General features: G+C 38.6%; 1 protein-coding gene across 1 annotated transcript in view; it reads right to left on the reverse strand.

Moving 5' to 3' along the window:
• IL1RAPL1 (interleukin 1 receptor accessory protein like 1) overlaps positions 1-20879 on the reverse strand; it is a 1418929-nt gene that overhangs the window by 665620 nt on the left and 732430 nt on the right. The window contains exon 3 of the mRNA XM_043896687.1: positions 10047-10326. Coding sequence (XP_043752622.1) covers positions 10047-10326 — 280 coding nt within the window. The remainder of the gene's footprint in view (positions 1-10046; positions 10327-20879) is intronic.

The raw sequence follows: 20879 nt of genomic DNA on the forward strand, positions 1-20879 counted from the left end.
TCCACCCACTTTAAATAGGATTATTTAGTTTAGTTATCTTATTCCTGTCTGACTACAGAATGTTGGGTGTATAAGGGCGAGATAACAAGTCTTTCGAGTTCACAGGCTTCAAGAGGAGCAACTCCTGAAGAGCTGTACTCAAGGAATTAGGCATGAAGAACCTCATTCACACATAGGTAATGAGATCCAGTGAAAAATCTGGCTTAAAACTCAACATTCAAAAAACTCATGGCATCAGTTTTTAAGATCATGGCATCCTGTCCCATCACTCATGCATGGCAAATAAATGGGGAAACAATAGAAATAGTGACAGACTTTATTTTCTTGGGATCCAAAATCACTGCAGATGGTGACTGCAGCCATGAAATTAAAAGACGTTTGCTCCTTAGAAGAAAAGTTATGACAAACCTAGACAGCATATAAAAAGCAGTGATCACTTTGCTGACAAAGGTCCATTTAGTCAAAGCTACGGTTTTTCCAGTAGTCATGTATGGATGTGAGAGTTGGACCATAAAGAAGGCTGAACACTGAAGAATTGATGCTTTTGAACTGTGGTGCTGGAGAAGAATCTTGAGAGTTCCTTGGACTGCAAGGAGATCCAACCAGTCAATCCTAAAGGAAATCAACCCTATATCCATTGGAAGGATTGATGCTGAGGCTGAAGCTCCAATACTTTGGTCACCTGAAGCGAAGAACTGACTCATTGGGAAAGACCCTGATGCTGGGAAAGATTGAAGGTGGGAGGAGAAGGGGATGACAGAGTTTGAGGTTGTTGGATGGCATCACCGACTCAATGGACATGAGTTTGAGCAAGCTCCTGGAGATGGTAAAGGACAGGGAAGCCTGCCATGCTGCAGTCCATGGGGTTGCAAAGAATCAGACACGAAAGAGTGACTGAACAAGACAAGAATGAGATCCTGGACTTTTGGCCTTATCTTGGCCTTATCTTGAGGTCATGATAAGATTCCAGGGCTCTTAGGAATAGGGTGAGTATATTTTGTATGTGTCAGGGCATGGATTACTAGAAGCTAACGGGCAGACTCTGCTGTACTGTTATTTTGGTGGTCCCACCAAAAAACCACATCTTGTGCAATTCAAGCTCTTGTAAAGTTTTCTTCCCTATTAGCTCTAGACTTGACTAATTGGATATTAGTAAGCCTGATACAAATAGATGCTTGATAAGTCTCCATACTATCTGAGTTGCCATATAAACTGCCTGGTTATCTTGCTGGAGAGACAGCTGGAAAGACCACATGGAGGCCCTGAGGATTACGGACAGAGCAAATCCTGTATCCAGTTGATTCCAGCCTCAAGTGACTATGGTCAAAATCAGCAGACAACCCACCCAGTCAAGTCCAGCCCACATTGCAGAATCGTATGTAAATTAAATAGTTGCTATTTCTAACCCCTTGGTTTGGAAGTGTTTTCCCCACATAATAGATAACTGAAACAATTGTCTTTGGAGCAGTTTGATAGAAGTAGAAAGACAATGAACACATACTGGATCTTCTATAAGAAATAGCTCTACATTCTTCAGATAGCAGTGAAAAAATGGGATTTCAGATGAAGGAACAAAAAGTAAAAGAGTAAGGTAAATTTATACTTTAATCTGCAAACAGTAGGCAGGATGGTGAGACCATAGCACAAAGTATCCATGGAGACAAACACCAAAGATGAGTCTAGAAGGAAAATTTACAGCTGGGTTATAAAGGAACATGTATGTCAAACAAAGTCTTCAGACTTCATATTGGGTAATAGGGCCCATTAAGAACTTTTAGGTAGAGAAATTTAATAAGATCTCTGTTGTGGACACGTAATTCCACAGCAGTGAGGAATGGTAACACTAACAGGAAAAATCTGGAGGCAGAGAAATCATTTAAGAGGACAGTGCACTCACAGTGTCCTCATTTAAGAGGACAGAGTAGAAATTAGCATGAACAACAAAAAATAAATCCAAAAGACATTTCTAATTGTAGATCGGACAGATCTAGGAAGCAATTAAGACAATGTAAAGAATGATAAATGATAATTTTCTAGATAGTGTTGCTGGAATAACATGATTCTATGCATTAAAAAAAGGAAACATCTGAGGAGGAGACAGCTTTGTTGAAGTAAGTATCAAAATACATTTTGGTACATGTTGAAGTCAATGTGTCTTTTGGACAAACAGAAAGAGGGGACTATTAGGAAACTGAAAATATACTTCTTCTAGTGCTGGTGAAAATGTTTGGAATTATTTTTTGAGTCATTAAATACTTATTAAGTGAAGCTAGTGGAATAATAAGAAGAATCAGGGAGCAATGATTAATAAACTGACTGCATATAAGAAACATCATGACCCAGTAATCCCGCTGCTGGGCATACACACAGAGGAAACCAGAATTGAAACAGATGTGTGTACACCAATGTTCATCAGAGCACCGTTTACAATAGCCAGGACATGGAAGCAACCTAGATGTCCATTGGCAGATGAATGGATAAGAAAGCTGTGGTACATATGCACAATGGAATATTACTCAGATATTAAGAAGAATGCATTTGAATCAGTTCTAATGAGGTAGATGAAACTGGAGCCTATTATACAGAGTGAAGTAAGTCAGAAAGAAAAACACCAATACAGTATATTACCACATATATATGGAATTTAGAAAGATGGCAACGATGACCCTAAATGCGAGACAGCAAAAGAAACACAGATGTAAAGAACAGACTTTTGGACTCTGTGGGAGAAGGCGAGGGTGGGGTGATTTGAGAGAATAGCATTGAAACAGGTATATTATCATATGTGAAATAGATCACCAGTCCAGGTGTGATGCATGAGAAAGGGTGCTCAGGGCTGGTGCACTGGGATGACACAGAGGGATGGGATGGGGAGGGAGGTGGGAGCGGGGTTCAGGATCCTGAACACATGTACCCCCATGGCTGATTCATGTCAATGTATGGCAAAAACCACCACAATACTGTAAAGTAATTAGCCTTCAATTAAAATAAATAAATTAATTTTTTAAAAAAAGAATCACCTGACATTGGTATTTAACAGATCTGACATGGTGCATAGTCACCAATAGTTTTTATTTAAAAAAAAAATATTGGATTATCAGTTCAGTTCAGTGGCTCAGTCGTGTCTGACTCTTTGCGATCCTATGAACTGCAGCACGCCAGGCCTCCCCGTCCACCACCAACTCCTGAAGTTTACTCAAACTCATGTTCATTGAGTTAGTGATGCCATCCAACCATCTTATCCTCTGTCTTTCCCTTATCCTCCTGCCCCCAATCTCTCCCAGCGTCAGGGTCTTTTCCAAAGAATCAACTCTTTGTGTGAGGTGGCCAAAGTATTGGAGTTTCAGCTTCAACATCAGTCCTTCCAATGAATATTTAGGAGTGACTTCCTTTAGGATGGACAGGTTGGATCTCCTTGCAGAACAAGTCTTCTCCAGCACCACAGTTCAAAAGCGTCAATTCTTTGGCGCTCAGCTTTCTTTATAGTCCAACTCTCACATCCATACACGACTACTGGAAAAACCATAGTCTTGACTAGACGGACCGTTGTTGGCAATGTCTCTGCTTTTTAATATGCTGTCTAAGTTGGTCATAACTTTCCTTCCAAGGAACAAACGTCTTTTAATTTCATGGCTGCAGTCACCATCTGCAGTGATTTTGGAGCCCCCCCAAAAAAATTTGCCACTGTTTCCCCATCTATTTGCCATGAAGTGATAGGACCAGATGCCATGGTCTTAGTTTTCTGAATGTTGAGCTTTAAACCAACTTTTTCACTCTCCTCTTTCACTTTCATCAGCTCTAGCATCAATTCTTCCAATGAATAATCAGGGTTGATTTCCTTTAGGATTAGTTGGTTTGATCTCTTTGATGTCCAAGGGACTCTCAAGAGTCTTCTCTGATACCATAGCACAGGGACCAAAGCTGCCTGCTTTGGTCCTGCCAATATTATCTGGATGGTTAACTGAAGCAGTGTGGTCATGTTATGTCTCCAGCCTTGAGGTTCCTAGTCAATCCTTCTTACCACCTTTCACACAACCTGCTATGTTTCTTTGTTGGATTATATCTACCTTTTCAATTGTAAGGGGGAGGACTGTGAGGAAGGCAGCTGCTTTATCTTGAGACAACCCCATTCTATTTTAAACTGTGACCACAGTATCTATAATAATTTATTGCACACTTATTTTCTCTCATGCAAACGATTTGAAGGTAAAACATGTTTCTTTTAGAGTCTTTGTAATTCTAGCATTAGCATATCACCTGGTGATCAGTCGATGTTTCTGAAATGGATGACTGAGTAAATGGATTTAACTGAGCACCTTTTGATAGATGAGAAAGAAGAATTAGTCTCTAAAGAGAAAATCAAGACTTGGACAATGGAACTAGATACTAGATAAAATACATTATATATATGTAATTTGGAAAAGTACTCTTTTAGAAAGAAATTAACACAGAAAAATCAATCATCCTTCTGTCTGATTCACTTTGTTCTATAGCAGAAGCTGACACAGCAGTGTAAAGCAGCCTTACTCCAAAAAAAAATCAATCATACTTCTAACAATGCTAACAATGTACATAGTGAAAATGAAACTCAAAAGGCCCTATCATTTAGAAATACACCAAAGAAAATGAAACACTTATGTATAAATTTCACAAAATGTATACAGGATTGTATGCTGAAAAATACAAAGTGCTGATGAAGAAGAAATCCTAAATAAATGCAGAGACCTACTGCACTCATAGATTGTGGGTTCCAACATAAAGACAACAATTTTCCTCAAATTGAGTTATATAGGTTTAATTCAATTCCTATCAATATTATTCCAGTATGTTTTTGTTATTTTTTTTTTGTAGACATACATAAGCTTATGCTAAAATTTATCTGGAGAAGAACAGGCCCTACAACAGTTAAAAGAATCTTGAAAAGAAAGGTATCTAGTCCTACTATATAGCTATAGCCACATTAACCAAGACAGAGTGGTACTGGCCAAGGAACAGGCACATAGATCAAAGGTATATAATACGGAATCTAGAAACTGGTTGTTGTTCAGTTCCTAAGTCATATCCAACTCTGCAACTCCATGGACTGTAGTACACCAGGCTCTTCTGTCCTCCACTATCTCCGGAAGTTTGCTTAAATTCATATCCATTGAGCCAGTTATGCCATCTAACCATCTCATCCTCTGCTGCCCACACAAATCCACCCAATGGATTTTGTATAAATGTGCAAAAGTAATTCCATGGAGGAAGCTAGATGTTTTCAACAAATGATGCTGGAGCAACTGGACATCTATTCAAAAAGCTACACCTTGACCAAAATAAACTTTATACCCTATATAAATATTAATTCAAGATGGAGCAGAGAGTAAAATTTAAAGCTATGAAACTAGTGGTAAAAACTCCAATAATTTTAAAAAGAAAAGTTTAAGGATATAGACTATGGAAAGAGTTCCTATATTTCATACCAAAAGCACAATCCATAAAAGGAAAAAAATAACTTTTCCTCTGCAAAAAAACCTGTTAAGAGGATGAAAAGACAAACTACAAATTGACAGAAAGTATTTGCAAGCCACATATCCAAAAGAGGATTACTACCTAGGATATATAAAGAATTCTCAAAACTCAATGGTTAGCTCACAAATAATTCAGTTATAAAATGGGCAAAAGACATAAACAGATATTTCACTGATGAGCACAGAAATGGCAAATCAGCACACAAAATCCCATTAGCCATTAGGGAGATGAAAATTAAAATCATGAGATATCAAGATATACTGATGGGTACAATGAAAAATAGTGACAATACCAAATGCTGCAAGCATGTGGATAAACCAGATCACTCGCATATTGCTGGTGGGAATGTAATAAAATGGTACTGCTACTCTGGAAAATAATACAGCAGTTTCTTATATGATGGGGCTTCCCTGATAGCTCAGTTGGTAAAGATTCTGCCAGCAATGCAGGAGACCCCGGTTCGATTCCTGGGTCAGGAAGATCCACTGGAGAAGGGACAGGCTATCCACTCCAGTATTCTCAGGCTTCCCTTGTGGCTCAGCTGGTAAAGAATCCACCTGCAATGTGGGAGACCTGGGTTTGATCCCTGTGTTGGAAGACCCCCTGGAGAAGGGAAAGGCTATGCACTCCAGTATTCTGGCCTGGAGAATTCCACGGACTATACAGTCCATGGGGTCGCAAAAAGTCGGACATGACTGAGTGACTTTCAATTCTTATATGACTAAACATGCAACTATCATACAACTTAAGTTCACTCTAGAGCATCTATTGCAGATAAATGAAAACTTATATTCACTAAAAATGTACATGGGTATTCATAGAAGATTTATTTTCAATAACCAAAAATGGAAACAACAGAGACGTCCTTCAATGAGTGAATAAACACTGTGGTAATGTCCACATCATGTAACATTACCTAACAGTAAATAAGAACAGACTACGTTGAACAACCTGGGTGAATTTCAAAGAAATTATGTTGACTGAAAAACCCAGTTCCAAAAGGTGATATCCTCTATGATTCCATTTATAAAACATTCAAAAAGTAGATATGGAGAACAGATTATTGTTTGCCAGGGATTTGGGACTGGGGTAGGGAAGTGAATATGGACAACAGAAGGGATCCTGGAGGTGATGACATTGTTCTGTATCTTGAATGTAGCATCATCAATATTCTGATTATGATTTTGTACTATAGTTTTGCAAACTGTCACTGCTGATGGAAACTGGCTAAAGGATTCATGGGACCTCCCTATACTATATCTTGCAAATGCATATGAATCTACAAAATAAAATTTCAGTCAAAAAACAGAGTGACAAACAACTTAGTCTGTTACAATACAGGAGGCATTAAATTGCTTACATGAGTACCAGCCAGATATGCATATGAAACTGTTAAAAGGGTATAACTCCGAAGAGGGGTATTTAAAAATTGGGAGTCAAGAGGATAAGAAAAACATTTTTCTTTTAAAAAGTAAACTTATTCATTAAATGGCAATGAAAGGAAAAAAAAAAGAAATTATTACACATCTCCTTCACTCACTTTTTCATGTAAAAATAAACATTCAAGGAGGAGAAAATTGAGTAAAGAGCCAGGTACTACAGAACAAAGAATGATGTGGTATTATTCTGTCCAAAATGGCTACTTACAGAAGGGAGTAGGAAAGCTCTTATTCATTCTACTGAGAGTAATTTTAGGTGTTTGCATTATTTACATCATTTAATTGTACATATTTAGGTGTAATGGAGAAGGAAATGGCAACCCACTCCAGTATTCTTGCCTGGAGAATCCCATGGACAGAGAAGCCTGGCAGGCTACAGTCCATGAGGTCTCAAGGGTCGGACAAGACAGCGACTAAACCACCACACCATTTAGGTGTAAATGTTGTACGTGAAAACACTCGTTAAACCATTTCATTGATAAGTTAATAACACAGAGCACTTATCAGAAAGACTAGAGCCTTGGAGTAGCAGCTAACGTTTTCAAACTTCTGAAACTCTTTGTAAGTGAATTATTTAAAAACTAATGGTGACAATTGTGTGACCTGAGAGCTAACAACGTGTCAAAGTGTCAATGATTCAACTAACAGCCCTGGGCTCCCTTCACATCAAAAGCAAGTCATTCTACTTAAACTGCTGTTTATAATGATTGTGAGTCCTGCTTTTCAAATTGGAAAAGGGAGTCAGATCAACACTAGCTTCAAATCAATTGGAACACTCGAATTCCAGGGACAAAAGCATCTTTTCTGCAGTTCATTGCTTCCTCTAGAATACCACTTGACACATATAAAACTTAAAGGTGTTTTTGTTTTACTTTCACCTTCCATTAAAATGTAGACACATGGACATATGACAAATGTTATGGTTTCAAAATTTTGTGACCTTCATTCATTATTGCAACTACAAATTCAGAGACATTTTAGTACAATTTCTCAGAGCATTGGACCAATATGTATATTTAAATACATCAAAGAATGGCAACTTCAGTGCTTTAGAAATTCAGGTTACTAATCTGAACACATCACTATTTTCCCATCAATAATAAATAATGGAATGAAATGTTAGACTGTGGACACTCAGCTCAAGTCTAATCTCAGATAAAGGAGGACATAAATTGGTCTATCTTAAAGAGTCACCTCTACACACACATAAATAATCAGAAATCATGTTTCTTAAAGAAATGCAGATGTGAAATTAAATCAAATTATTATTATTCAAGTAGGAATAGCCAGTACAAACAGTATTCTCTAACTATATTGTTGTTCAATCACTCAGTCGTGTTCGACTCTTTGTGACCCCATGGACTGCAGCACGCCAGGCTTCCCTGTCCTTTACTTTCTCCTGGAGTTTGCTCAAACTCATGTCCATTGAGTTGATGATGCCATCCAACCATCTCATTCTCTGTTGCCCCCCTCTCCTCTTGCCCTCAATCTTTCCCAGCATCAGGGTTTGTTCCAATGAGTTGGCTCTTTGCCAACATAATATGGCAATTAATTATCATTGTACCTACAAAAACTACTTCTATTAAGAATTAAGCTGAAACATAAAAGGGTTGGATTCCCATTTTTAAGGGAAAGAACAAAAGCTGACAAAGGAATAATGCATTTGTTATTTTATTAATATAATTCATTCGACATTTTTCCCAAGCAGAACTTTATTTGCATTCATTTTTATTTTCCAAAGTTAACTCTAACTTATATGTTGACAGTGTTTAAAAGATAAATTTATATTTAACTTTCATGTGGCTTTCACCCATTTTGACAACCTAACATACCTGCAGCCACGACTCTTCATAAAAGTAATTCTTTTAGGTTGATGGTGAGTGGGAGACACAATCCTTATGCTAGAGGAATAATAGCTGCCAATGAGAATTTCAGAAGTGAAAGTTGAATTTTGATTTGAAAAAGATACTAGATGATTCTGAGAGTTTCTCCAACTTGAGAATCAACTGCTTTAGATTTGGCTTTCTCTTAGTAAGTTGAAATAGGGACACAAAGGAATCAATTTAAACCCTCTTTCTATATGCCTATACCCTGCTATGCCAATGTTCTTATAGTCTAATGACATCTGCAAGCATTCATGCAGGGTGTGATTCACAGCCCATGTGGGGCTAAATGCTTAAACTGAGATTTTTCACTGCTAATATGATACATAGCTATTGTCTCAATGCATTATCATTAAGCAAAGTACATACATCTCTTCCAAAAGCAGACAAAGATATGTAGATGTGTGATCAGTTTCTTTGTGGAGTAAAGGCATAGGGGGACCCAAAATATTTTTGTATTGACTCAGCACTTTTATGGCTTCCCAGGTGGCTCAGAGGTAAAAGAATCCGCCTGCCAGTGCTGGAGACCAGGAGATGTGGGTTCAATCCCTGGGTCGGGAAGATCCCCTGGAGGAGGAAATGGCAACCCACTCTAGCATTCTTGCCTGGAGCATCCCATGGACAGAGGAGCCTGGTGGGCTACAGTCCATGGGATCACAAAGCGTCAGACATGACTGAGCGCATAAGAGCGCACACACAGCACTTTTAGTTAACAAAATGATCTGGAACATAGTCTCTGTACTTCTACCAAGGCAAGGCTGCTTTCCGCTTTCTGTGCACATACATGTTACTTAAATCATCTTTGCAGATGTGTGTGAACCAGAGGTATCTGTGCACTATCTGTGAAGGGCAATAACAGAATGTTACAACCCATTTAGCAATAAACTATGCATCCTTTCTGCAAGTCTTTGCTTACATTTTATTTGCAACATTTCACCTCCTCTATAAATTTTATTTCATAGTGTTTAGTAATTTCTGGCAACATAAGTAGATACCCAGATGGTATCTCTTTTCTCCATAAGCCAGAAATAATGTCTCAATATAAATTCCAATCCCATCTTTTTATGATTTAGATTCTAAATGTTAGAAAGCAGCAACACACACAAATATTGAGACAATACCTTGAGGTTAAACAGAGAGCCACAAAATCTAGGTATATAAGACAGCAACCTGTGATATCATTGATTCAACAGTAACAAGATGAAAAGCATACCTGATAACACAGGCATAAAGACCACTGTCCTGCAGCAATGTTGGTCGGAACCAAATGGAGTCTTCTTCCTTGCTCATTCTACTTCCATCAAAGGCTATTGGCTCTTCAAAGTCTCCAGGACCAGAGCTTTTGTACCACATCAAACTGAGTCCAGCACTTTGGGCGAGGGAGTAATTGGCTCTGATATAACCATAAAAGAGTGCACATTTGATGCGAACAGGCTCTCCCACCAAAACTTGGTATTTCTTGATATCGACAGACCAGTCTGTGCATCCATCGGCTATAGTCAAAAAAGAGAAAGAGAAAAAAAAAACATTAGAGAAAACAATGGAAGCAATTAGGTTATTCATTCAACAATATTTATTGAGCATCTCTATTGGACCAAATTTTTCCCTAGGCACAAACGGTGCAGCGATGGATAAAACTCAGAAGGGCACTGGAAAGCAATTTATCCTACTAACAAACAATATATTCATCACTTAGTTTGCTTCTGCTGATATTTATTCTTACTTTAATCAGCGTGATGGCTATTGGCTTATGGCGTTCCCATTCTAAATTCAAATGTTTGCCTGTTTTTTGAAAATGGATCCGGACCTGTGAAATAGTTTCCTTTGCTAGCTGGCACTGATGCTTAGGGTGCTGGAGAGAGACTGCAAAGGAAAGGGTTCTGAGCCCTGGCTCTAATGCTTGCTTGGAAGACTCTGGCAGTGTGCACTGCAGCAGCTTGATAATCTTTTAGCAGAGCCTCGGGTGAGGCATCTTATGGACAGCTTGTCCCCGATACCTTAGAGGGCAAGGCATTTCTGTCCAATTGCAGAGGGCAGGCTTCCAACCAGTCCTACCAGGGTGCCATCTCAGTGAGGTCTGGATTTCACTCTGGGAATGGAGGATGGGAGCTTCTCCTTGGAGGCTCTCTCTCAGCGAGGGGAGATGGCGACCATTCCCCTATTCTTTGTGGTTATCTTTTGCTATGGACTGAATGCATTCTCTTTAAACTCATTTTTTGAAGCCTTAATTGAGAATGTAATGGTACATGGAGGAGGGGCCTTGGGGAAGTAATTAGCTTTATATGAAGTCATGAGGGTAGAACCCTTAGGAAGACAGAGGTGCTCTTATAAGAAGACACACCAGAGCTTGCAGTCTCTCTCCTCTTGCGTACTTATAGAGAAGATGTCACATGAGCACACACCAAGAAGTGGGAAAGCGGGCCCTCACCAGAAACCAAATCAGCCAGCACTTTGAACTTGAACTTCTCAGCCTCCAGAACTGTAACACATTTCTGTTGTGTAGGCCACCCAGTCTATGGTATTTTGTTATGGCAGCCCGAGCAGACTAATACATCTTTCTTTCTTACTAGCCAATCCTTCAGTACTCCAATAACCTGTTGCACTGAACAAATCTCTACACACACTCTCTGTGTTCAAATTAGTGTATGATTTTTTTTTCTTTCTGGACACACACTGGTAAAGTGAAGAGTAAGTCTTGTACAGCCAAACAAGGCAGAAAGTAATACAACAAAAGTGGGTCATGTTTAGTAGTGTTTTCACAGCCAGAGACAGAGGCAGACCATTACTCTGCTCTGATTTCTGGGAGCATCAGGCAGAGTAAAGTAAAAACCATGGTGGGACATGGAGCTTATGGCATGGGGACTAGTTGGGTCTTCTGGGTTTCCTGGAAGCACCATCTTTCAAATGATATATTGGTACCATTTTTATCACTTCTCCCCCACCATATCCCCACCACAATAATAGGTCACCATAGGACAGGTCCATCACCATTATTATGATCACAGAGAAGCTGTGGATTCCTGCCTAGAGAGGGCAGTTGCCCCACATCTAGAAAGATAATCAATTTGCCATAGCTTGCAGTATATAAATGCTGAGTAAAACGGCAAAAACCAAGAAAAGAGGACCCCTAACAGCAACAGCATTTGAGCACTGCAAGTAGAGTTTAACTCACTTGAGATTAACAAAAGGGCAACCTAAAGGATCTAAGGACAGGAAAAATAATGGAGAATTCAAGAGAGGGAAAATGATCAAAATGAAAAGGAAGATGTATATTAGAGCAAAGGTGACACATTATGGAATTATCCAAATTTCTTCAAGTATTATCTAATATCTGACGAGCACTTAAATACATGCTGAGCTTACAAATTTTCATTCATCTTTCATAAAAATATTCATTTAGGCTTTGAACTCATTGTTCCCTCTACACTGAACTTTTAACACCAACCAACTTGCATGGATCCTCCTTACCTTCCTCCACATGTCATCTCCTCCAAGACTCCCTAACTGCCCTGCCAGCAAAACCACCTTCCTAGTCATTTGATCCAGATTGTTCATTCATATTTTTTTTAACAGGACTTATTGTTCTCTGATGTCATGTACCCACTTTTTGCTTGCTTTGTCTCCCCAGTAGGATGTAAGCCTCTTGAGGTCAAGGACTTGATCCCTCTAGTTCACTTCTTTAACCTCAGTGCCTAGAACTGTGCCTGCTAACCAGCCCAACACACACTGACTAAATGAATGAGTGAATGAAAGAGTCAATGAATGAATTCTTGAGTAAGTAAACAAAATAATGTCAACATCAACAAACAGACTCAATACCAGCTAATACGTGAAAGTTCTGGTATTCTCATCCAGCTCATCTGACCCTAGAATTCATTCTCTCTACCACCATAGTATTATCTCCTAATAAAGGTAATTTAAATTTCACACCATTCTTTAGTTACTTTAATTACCAAATTTTGGTCTAAGATTCCCAATTAAACACTGTATTAAGGTACTCTCTGGAGTAGATGTGCTGGAAGCTTGGTGGACATCAGCAATGTCCAAATCATTAGCATCATTCCTATCAACAACTGTTGCCTAGTGGGCTCACCCCACTAAATAGGATGACAGAACTGTACATGGAGATGTCAAGGTTACATAATTACATGCAGTACTCATCAACACAATTTTGTACATTTGTCCCATTGCATGAAATGCATCCTAGGTGGGATCTTTAAACAGTTAATTCTGGCAATAAGCATGAAATTATCTTGTTTTACCATGATATGAATTACAATATAATTCTAGAATTACATTACTGTAACTGAGGCCATCTGTCACACAGGAGACAGCTGCCAGGGCAAAAGGCTGAAACACCTTTAATGTAGCAGTATGGACAGTGACATGAAATTACTCAGACTCTCCAAAGATTTGTAAGGTAAAGCAGAATGCTTGAAGCTAAAAGCAAATATATTTAGCTTAGAAACTTCTAAAAAGTTAGTAACAAATACAATTGAGAGAACAGAAAAAGAGTTGAGTTGGGAGACAGAGATATTGATATATACTTTCAGAATCTGCTTACTAAGAATAATGTTGAAAGAAAACCATAAATATTACAGAAAATTGAGTTATTTAGTACTTTATCTATTGCAGAAAAAAGTTTCAAACAGCTTTGATTCACACACCAAGGAAAAGGCAGAGGTGAAACGAAGAAGTAACAGCCCCTTAGGTATCAGAGACACCTTATGTTCATTTTAATAGGGAAATAGGGGATAGATTCTATGGCTTAGGAAGTTTTACTACCATTAAACTATAAATATATGATATTAAAAAGTAAACTATAAACTTAGCAACATGTTAGTACATTTGGGGGAAAGATGGCAAATAACATAAATAACAATTCAAGATATCTTCAAATATTTTGATAAACATTTAAATAAATGAACATATATTTTTTTCAAAAATTAAAGCATTTTACTAAATGAAATCAGTGAGGAGTGCTATTTTTTCCTTTGTTAACATGTTAACATTTGCACACATTCTCACTTTGCATGTATCACATTTTTTTCCTAAATCATTTGAAAATAGAGACATAATGACATTTCACTGCTGAAATACTTCAGTATGCATCTCCTTTGAATAAAGACATTTTTTCTTATATAGCCACAAAGAATTTTTAAAAATCTCATCCTACGGGATGTCTCAAATCCTAAAGGAATATGTGATAACTTAAAACCTAACTCTTGATGACAAGAATTGCTACTGATAGGTTCAGTACTTCCTTACTTCAGTACACAAGCTCTGTTGGCTTGGAAACAGCTATTCTAAGCCAACAATATTTCTATATTTCTAGACACTATTAATTCCATTATGTAAGTTACCAGGTAACCTTTATTATTTTTAAATTATCATTGGGTAATTCTTCAGGAAAATAATATCTAATCAGTTTTTCTGCCTTTCAGAATAAAATACCCTTCTATAAGCCTCTGTCAGAAAGTTAGATATTGGTATTCTCTATCCCTGGTGGGAGGATTCCATGGAAATACTCTAGCTGAATGTCTTTTATACAGCACATACTCCTTCAGAGTCAATGCAAGTTTCTGAAGCCAAAAAGTTGCACTGAGGGAGTGAGAGTAGGAAGCACCATATTCATTTATTTTTGTTACCACCTGTAATGTTGTAGAAGCTTATATGAAGACAGTGATGGAATTAAGATTCAGAACTAATTTCCTTACACGTAGTTCATATTGATGTACTATTTCATAGACAAAGCCTCCATAGATTGGATAAATGTATTTGTGAAGGCATTTTTAATTGTCACTATTACTACAGATATAAGAGCTCAAAATATATCATGGCAACAAATTTGAAAGTTGCATTCTTTAAAATAAAAAGTCTAATCATAGACCTTATCTGTAATGTATCCCAATAAGACAAAGACTTTACATATAAAAAGGTAAATTATGTTACTCTTCAAGTGTCTACTTGGATAGGTACATTGGAATAATGAAACAATAATTAAGGCATCTGTGATAATGTAATAGAGGAGCCCCATCACCTTTATTGGTAAAGAATCCGTCTGCAATGCAGGAGACCCCGGTTCGATTCCTGGGTTGGGAAGATCCTCTGGAGAAGCGCTAGGCTACCCACTCCAGTATTCTAGGGTTTCCCTTGTGGCTCTGCTGGTAAAGAATCTGCCTGCAATGCAGGAGACCTGAGTTCGATCCCTGGGTTGGGAAGATCCCCTGGAGAAGGGAAAGGCTACCCACTCCAGTATTCTGGCCTGGAGAATTCCATGGACTATACAAGTCCAGGGGGGTCACAAAGAGTTGGACACGACTGAGCTACTTTCACTTTCACTATTACCTTTATTAAACTGATCTATCCATCCTCTAGCAACTTTGAGTATTGCCTGCTAAGAGTTCACAGTTGTCTCCTTCTCTTAAAAATTACGTTGATTAACAAGAGCCATCTTGGTGGGAAATTTACATCTCTTTGGGTCTGCCCATTGCCAATAACTGACTGATGTGTGTTAAGAAAAAAAGGTTGTTCCTTTATCTCCAGTAGGAACAACAGTACAGGGCAGTCAATGCTCCAGAGCGTCTGTGTGTGGATCAGGCCAAGCTTAGAGGTTAACTGTGACCGCCTCACTCAGCTCTCTCCCCTGTCCTGCCCTGCTTCCCTCCCTGTCTCCCTCCCTTTTAGGTTTTCCCTGAAGAGCGCTCCTTTAGTCAATTGTGTGCATCAAAATCTTGTCCTGGGCCCTGTTCTAACCAATCCAGTCTAACACAGATTTATATATCCATGGAGCAAGAACTACCTTCATTCCAGTTTCTGTCCTCGGGGCTGGAGACATCAAGACCTACAAGGCATAGCCCTTGTTTTCAAGGAGCTCACGCTGTCATCGAAGACACAGATAGAAACTGAAAGCACAACAGAAATGCAGTGATAAAGGGCTGCACAGAGCTACTCAGGAATATGTTCCATGAAGAGAAAACATTTGAGACGTTTGTCAGAAGGGAGCCATACAGAGAACTGGCAGAAAGATATTTAATTTGGAGACGAACATGAACCCAAAGGAACTTCGCTATGGCTCAGATGGTAAAGAATCTGCCCGCAAAGCAGGGGATCCGGGTTAGATTCCTGGGTCAGGAAGATCCCCTGGAGAAAGAAATGGCAAACCACTCCAGTATTCTTGCCTGGGAAATCCCATGGACAGAGGAGCCTGGCAGACTACAGTCTATGGGGTCACAAAGACTTGGACATGACTGAGCAACTAACACACTCACATGAAAGCAAAGTCACAGAAATAAGAAATAGCAGAGTTTTGCAGGAAATACAAATGGCTCTGTGGTGTACAAACAAGTTTAAAGAAGGAAACAGCAAGAGATGGGAGCAAGAAGTGGGCAAGGACAGACGGTGGAGGTACTTTTATGGGATGCAAAAAGTACGACAGGTTCTTGGAGACCATCTCATGTTTTCAGATGTGCTATGCTGGCTAAAATTTAAGGCAGGCATGTAAGGTAGAAGGTTTTAGCCAGGAGAGTGATGTTACTGAAGGTCTGAATTTGGGCAATGGTAGTAAAGAAGGAGAAACGGGTGGATCTGAGGAAGATTTAGGAGGTAAAGTTGGGAGGAGTAGGTGAATGACAATAAAAGCATCAAAGAAGAGGCATTACGTTAGTTTACTCTGCAATTCATATCTTTCATCAGAGACTGATAATTGACTATTCCTGTCCAGTGGCGGGATCTGTGAAACGTTTTTTTATAATGCCTTCATTTAAAATTTTCAGGCAATGAAAACATAATGATTTTTAAAATGACTCACATACCTAAATGTGTTTGTGTGTGTGTATTCTTTTTATTTTTATTTTTTACAATTCTTGTTATGTATTTATTTATTTATTTTGTTGGTTATCGGTCTTTTTTTTTCATTTATTTTTATTAGTTGGAGGATAATTACTTTACAATATTGTAGTGGTTTTTGCCATACATTGACATGAATCAGCCATGGATTTACATGTGTTCCCTGTCCTGATCCAATGATCAAAACTAAATACCTGACATATTTGTATCACTTGTCTCAACCTCTAGTGTGCTTGGAAAAGGCAAGCTTGAGACATGACCATGGTTACATGGTGTTGGCCATGCACGTACAAAGAACAGAAAGGCTGAGGCTAGATTTTAATGAGGCGAATTCTGCTCTTTACCTGCACTGGCTGCTACTCTTTCCAAATATGAACTTTATAAATTGAAACCTGGCAATGTTTCAATCCTTCCAAGAAAGAAGCAGAGATGTCCCCAAAGTTGTCAGCAGCAAGGGTTGCAGCAAATTATGTCATAAATTAACCTTTATAGTATATGTTGTTTCACACAAAGTTTTGTTTGCATCTCTACTTTTTGGATAATGTTTCTCTGATGTGGGATATTGCCAGATTCTTGTCTTTAAAATACACACACACACATGTGTGTGTGTGTGTACACAAACATTGTAACACTTTTGGAAGAGCTCATTCACATATGTTGGAGAGATTTGTGTGGGTATTAAGAACTGAGGTTAACTCAAGAGACTGTCAATTATCAGGAATCCAATTTCCAAAGCCTAGAAGTTATCATCTGCTACATTCTCAATGTTAGGTCATCTCCAGGTGGGAGTGGCCCTTGGTCAGGTGTTATCAAATTTCTTCTAAGATATGGTCTCATCTTTATCAGGGGACAGGTGATGGATGCCAAGGCAAGTAGGATCCAGGTAGCATAGTTAATCCTCTGTCATACCTTAGCCTTCACATTCTAGAAGGTGTTTTAGATACTAATATACAAAACCCCATGCATTGCATAACACACACTTGGTAAGAATTTATTCTTAAGACTATTTGTATTCTTATGATTAAAAAAAAGAGGAAATTATAAGAATATTTTCATAGTTTCATAACCTTTCCTTTGGTTTAATAAGTTTCTTTTCTCAGCTGAGATCATAATTCCATAAAAAGTTACATCATGATGTTTTACAGAATATTTTATAATAACTACATAAAAGTCCATAATAGTGTTACATATAATTTACTTAGCTCTTTGGCTATTAGACTACTTAAAGTTTTCCCCCTGTATTTGACTGTTCTAAATATGTGATAAAATAACTTAATATGCAGTGTGCTGCAAACTTCCTCTCAAAAAAATGTATAATTTCCTCAGGAAATAATTCCTGAAGAAAAATTACTGGATCAAATAATACATTTTTAAAGGCTTTGTAGGAAATTTTAAGATTTTTCAAAAACTGTCTCATAATCTCCTTTCATAATAGCCATCTAAAGAAAGTCAAAGTGGCTCAGTCGTGTTCAAATCTTTGCGACCAAAATGGACTATACAGTCCATGGAATTCCCCAGGCCAGAATACTGCAGTGGATAGCCTTTCCCTTCTCCAGGGGATCTTCCAAACTCAGGGATCAAATCCAGGTATCCTGCATTGCAGGCAGATTCTTTATCAGCTGAGCCACAAGGAAGCCCATAGTGATCTAAATAAGTACATATATCACTTTATGTGCTAAGATTGTATTAACTCCTATGCACTATTTGTTAAATTGAGCACCAAGGTATAGTTTGCAACCTTTTGTGTCTCTATTTACAAAAATATAGCATCATCAGAAACATCACTCATATGATAACTGAATGGCAATGTTGTCACAGCTATCATGTATCAACTCTGAGTTCAGTTCAGTTCAGTCGCTCAGTTGTGTCTGACTCTTTGAGACCCCAAGGACTGCAGCACGCCAGGCCTCCCTGTCCACCACCAACTCCCAGAGTTTACTCAAACTCATGTCCATTGAGTCAGTGATGCCATCCAACCATCTCATCCTCTGTCACCCCCTTCTCCTCTTGCCTTCAATCTTCCCCAGCATCAGGGTCTTTTCAAATGAGTCAGCTCTTCACATCAGGTGGCCAAAGTATTGGAGTTTCAGCTTCAACATCAGGCTTTTCAATGAACATTCAGGACTGATTTCATTTAGGATGAACTGGTTGGATCTCCTTGCAGTCCAAGGGACTCCCAAGAGTCCTCAACACCACAGTTCAAAAGCTTCAATTCTTTGGAGCTCAGCTTTCTTTATAGTCCAACTCTCATATCCATACATGACCACTGGAAAAACCATAGCCTTGATTAGATGGACCTTTGCTGGCAAAGTAATGTCTCTGCTTTTTAATGTGCTGTCTAGGTTGGTCGTAACTTTCCTTCCAAGAAGTAGGCATCTTTTAATTTCATGGCAGCAGTCACCATCTGCAGTGATTATGGAGCCCCCCAAAATAAAGTCTGTCACTGTTTCCACTCTTTTCCCATCTATTTGTCATGAAGTGATGGGACCGGATGCCATGATTTAGTTTTCTGAATGTTGAGCTTTAAGCCAACTTTTTCATTCTCCTCTTTCACTCTGAACCTCTGACTTAATTCATCACACACAGTTTTCTCTATTTAAAATTATTTTTATTCAACATTATAATTTTATCCATTCACTCCTGTATACATTTTCAATGAAAGACCTGGTTAATTTCACTTTTTGTATCTCCACAAAACCCTCTAGTCGGACCACAAAAAAGGATATGGGCATACGAATAGGTCCAAAAGTGTCACCAGTTTCAGGAATTTTAGACCTTTGTGACATGTCTTGGACACTGGATTAAATATCAACATGATGAGCAACAAACCAAACAGAGATCAAATTTTCTCTCTTTCCCATCTTAGAGACACCTAACAGGAAAGATGCACTGGGCGGCAGGACAGGCACCCTGCAAACCAGTACTTAAAATTTGTGATTGGAGCATAGTTGCTTTACAGTGTTGTCCCAATTTCTACTGCACAGCAAAGTGAATCAGTCATATGTGTATATATTCCCTTTTTTTTGGACTTCCTTCCAATTTAGGTTACCGCAGAGCATTAAGTAGAGGTCCCTGTGCTACACAGGAAGTTCTCATTAGTTATCTACATTACAAATAGTATCAAGAGTGTATATACGTCAATCCCAATCTCCCACTTCAGCCCTCCTCTCTCTTTCCCCTTGGTGTCCAGAAGTTGCTCTTGATGTCTGTTGCAATTTGATCCTTAAAAGAGAGTAACAAGGCTTAAGGCACATATTTACTTACATTTTGTTTTAGAGGATATAACTGAATAGACTTCTATTTTTTATTCTTGCAAATAATAAAAGTCCTTAAATTTTAGCACAATTCCAAATGAGCTATTGTTTGAAGCAATGAAGACACAAAATCATGTATTAGAGTCCAGATCATGTTTCAGTGTGTTTCCACATTTGTTATTGGCCACCTACTACATGTGACCCATAGTCCTACAGCAAAGATTATTGAGGCTAGTGTTGACCTTTGGAGAAGGCAATGGCACCCCACTCCAGGACTCTTGCCTGGAAAATCCCATGGATGGAGGAGCCTGGTAGGCTGCAGGCCATGGGGTCACTAAGAGTCGGACACGACTGAGCGACTTCACTTTCATTTTTCACTTTCATGCATTGGAGAAGGAAGTGGCAACCCACTCCAGTATTCTTGCCTGGAGAATCCCAGGGACGGGGGAGCCTGGTGGGTTGCTGTCTATGGGGTCGCACAGAGTCGGACACGACTGAAGCGACTTAGCAGCAGCAGCAGCAGCAGTGTTGACCTTGAGGAAATCATCTTTTAATAGGCAAGTACATGTCACAAACTACACATAACACAAGGCAGAATGGAGAAATGCTACGAGTAAAAGCAACATTGTTGAGGAAACAGAGAGTCAGAGGTTTTGTTCCATATCAACCCAGAACTGGTTTCTATTTTGCAAGCAAACTAATGGAGGAGAAATATACAATGGGGAAGATCAAAAAGAATTTAAGAAGGAGAAGGAATTTTAACTGTGCCTCAATTCAAAATGATAACTGGGAAGAGAAAAATGCCAAGTCAACGAGATATCTCAGATAATAAAGGGTGAGGTTCTAAAACAGTGGGATGGTGTAGCGAGAAAGGTAAAAAGGTAACAATAAGATCATAAAAGTGGGATGAACAAGACAGCAGGCAAAGGAAGTTGAACTTAATA

The sequence above is a fragment of the Cervus elaphus genome, chromosome X (genome assembly GCF_910594005.1).
Source record: "Cervus elaphus chromosome X, mCerEla1.1, whole genome shotgun sequence".
Lineage (NCBI taxonomy): Eukaryota > Metazoa > Chordata > Mammalia > Artiodactyla > Cervidae > Cervus > Cervus elaphus.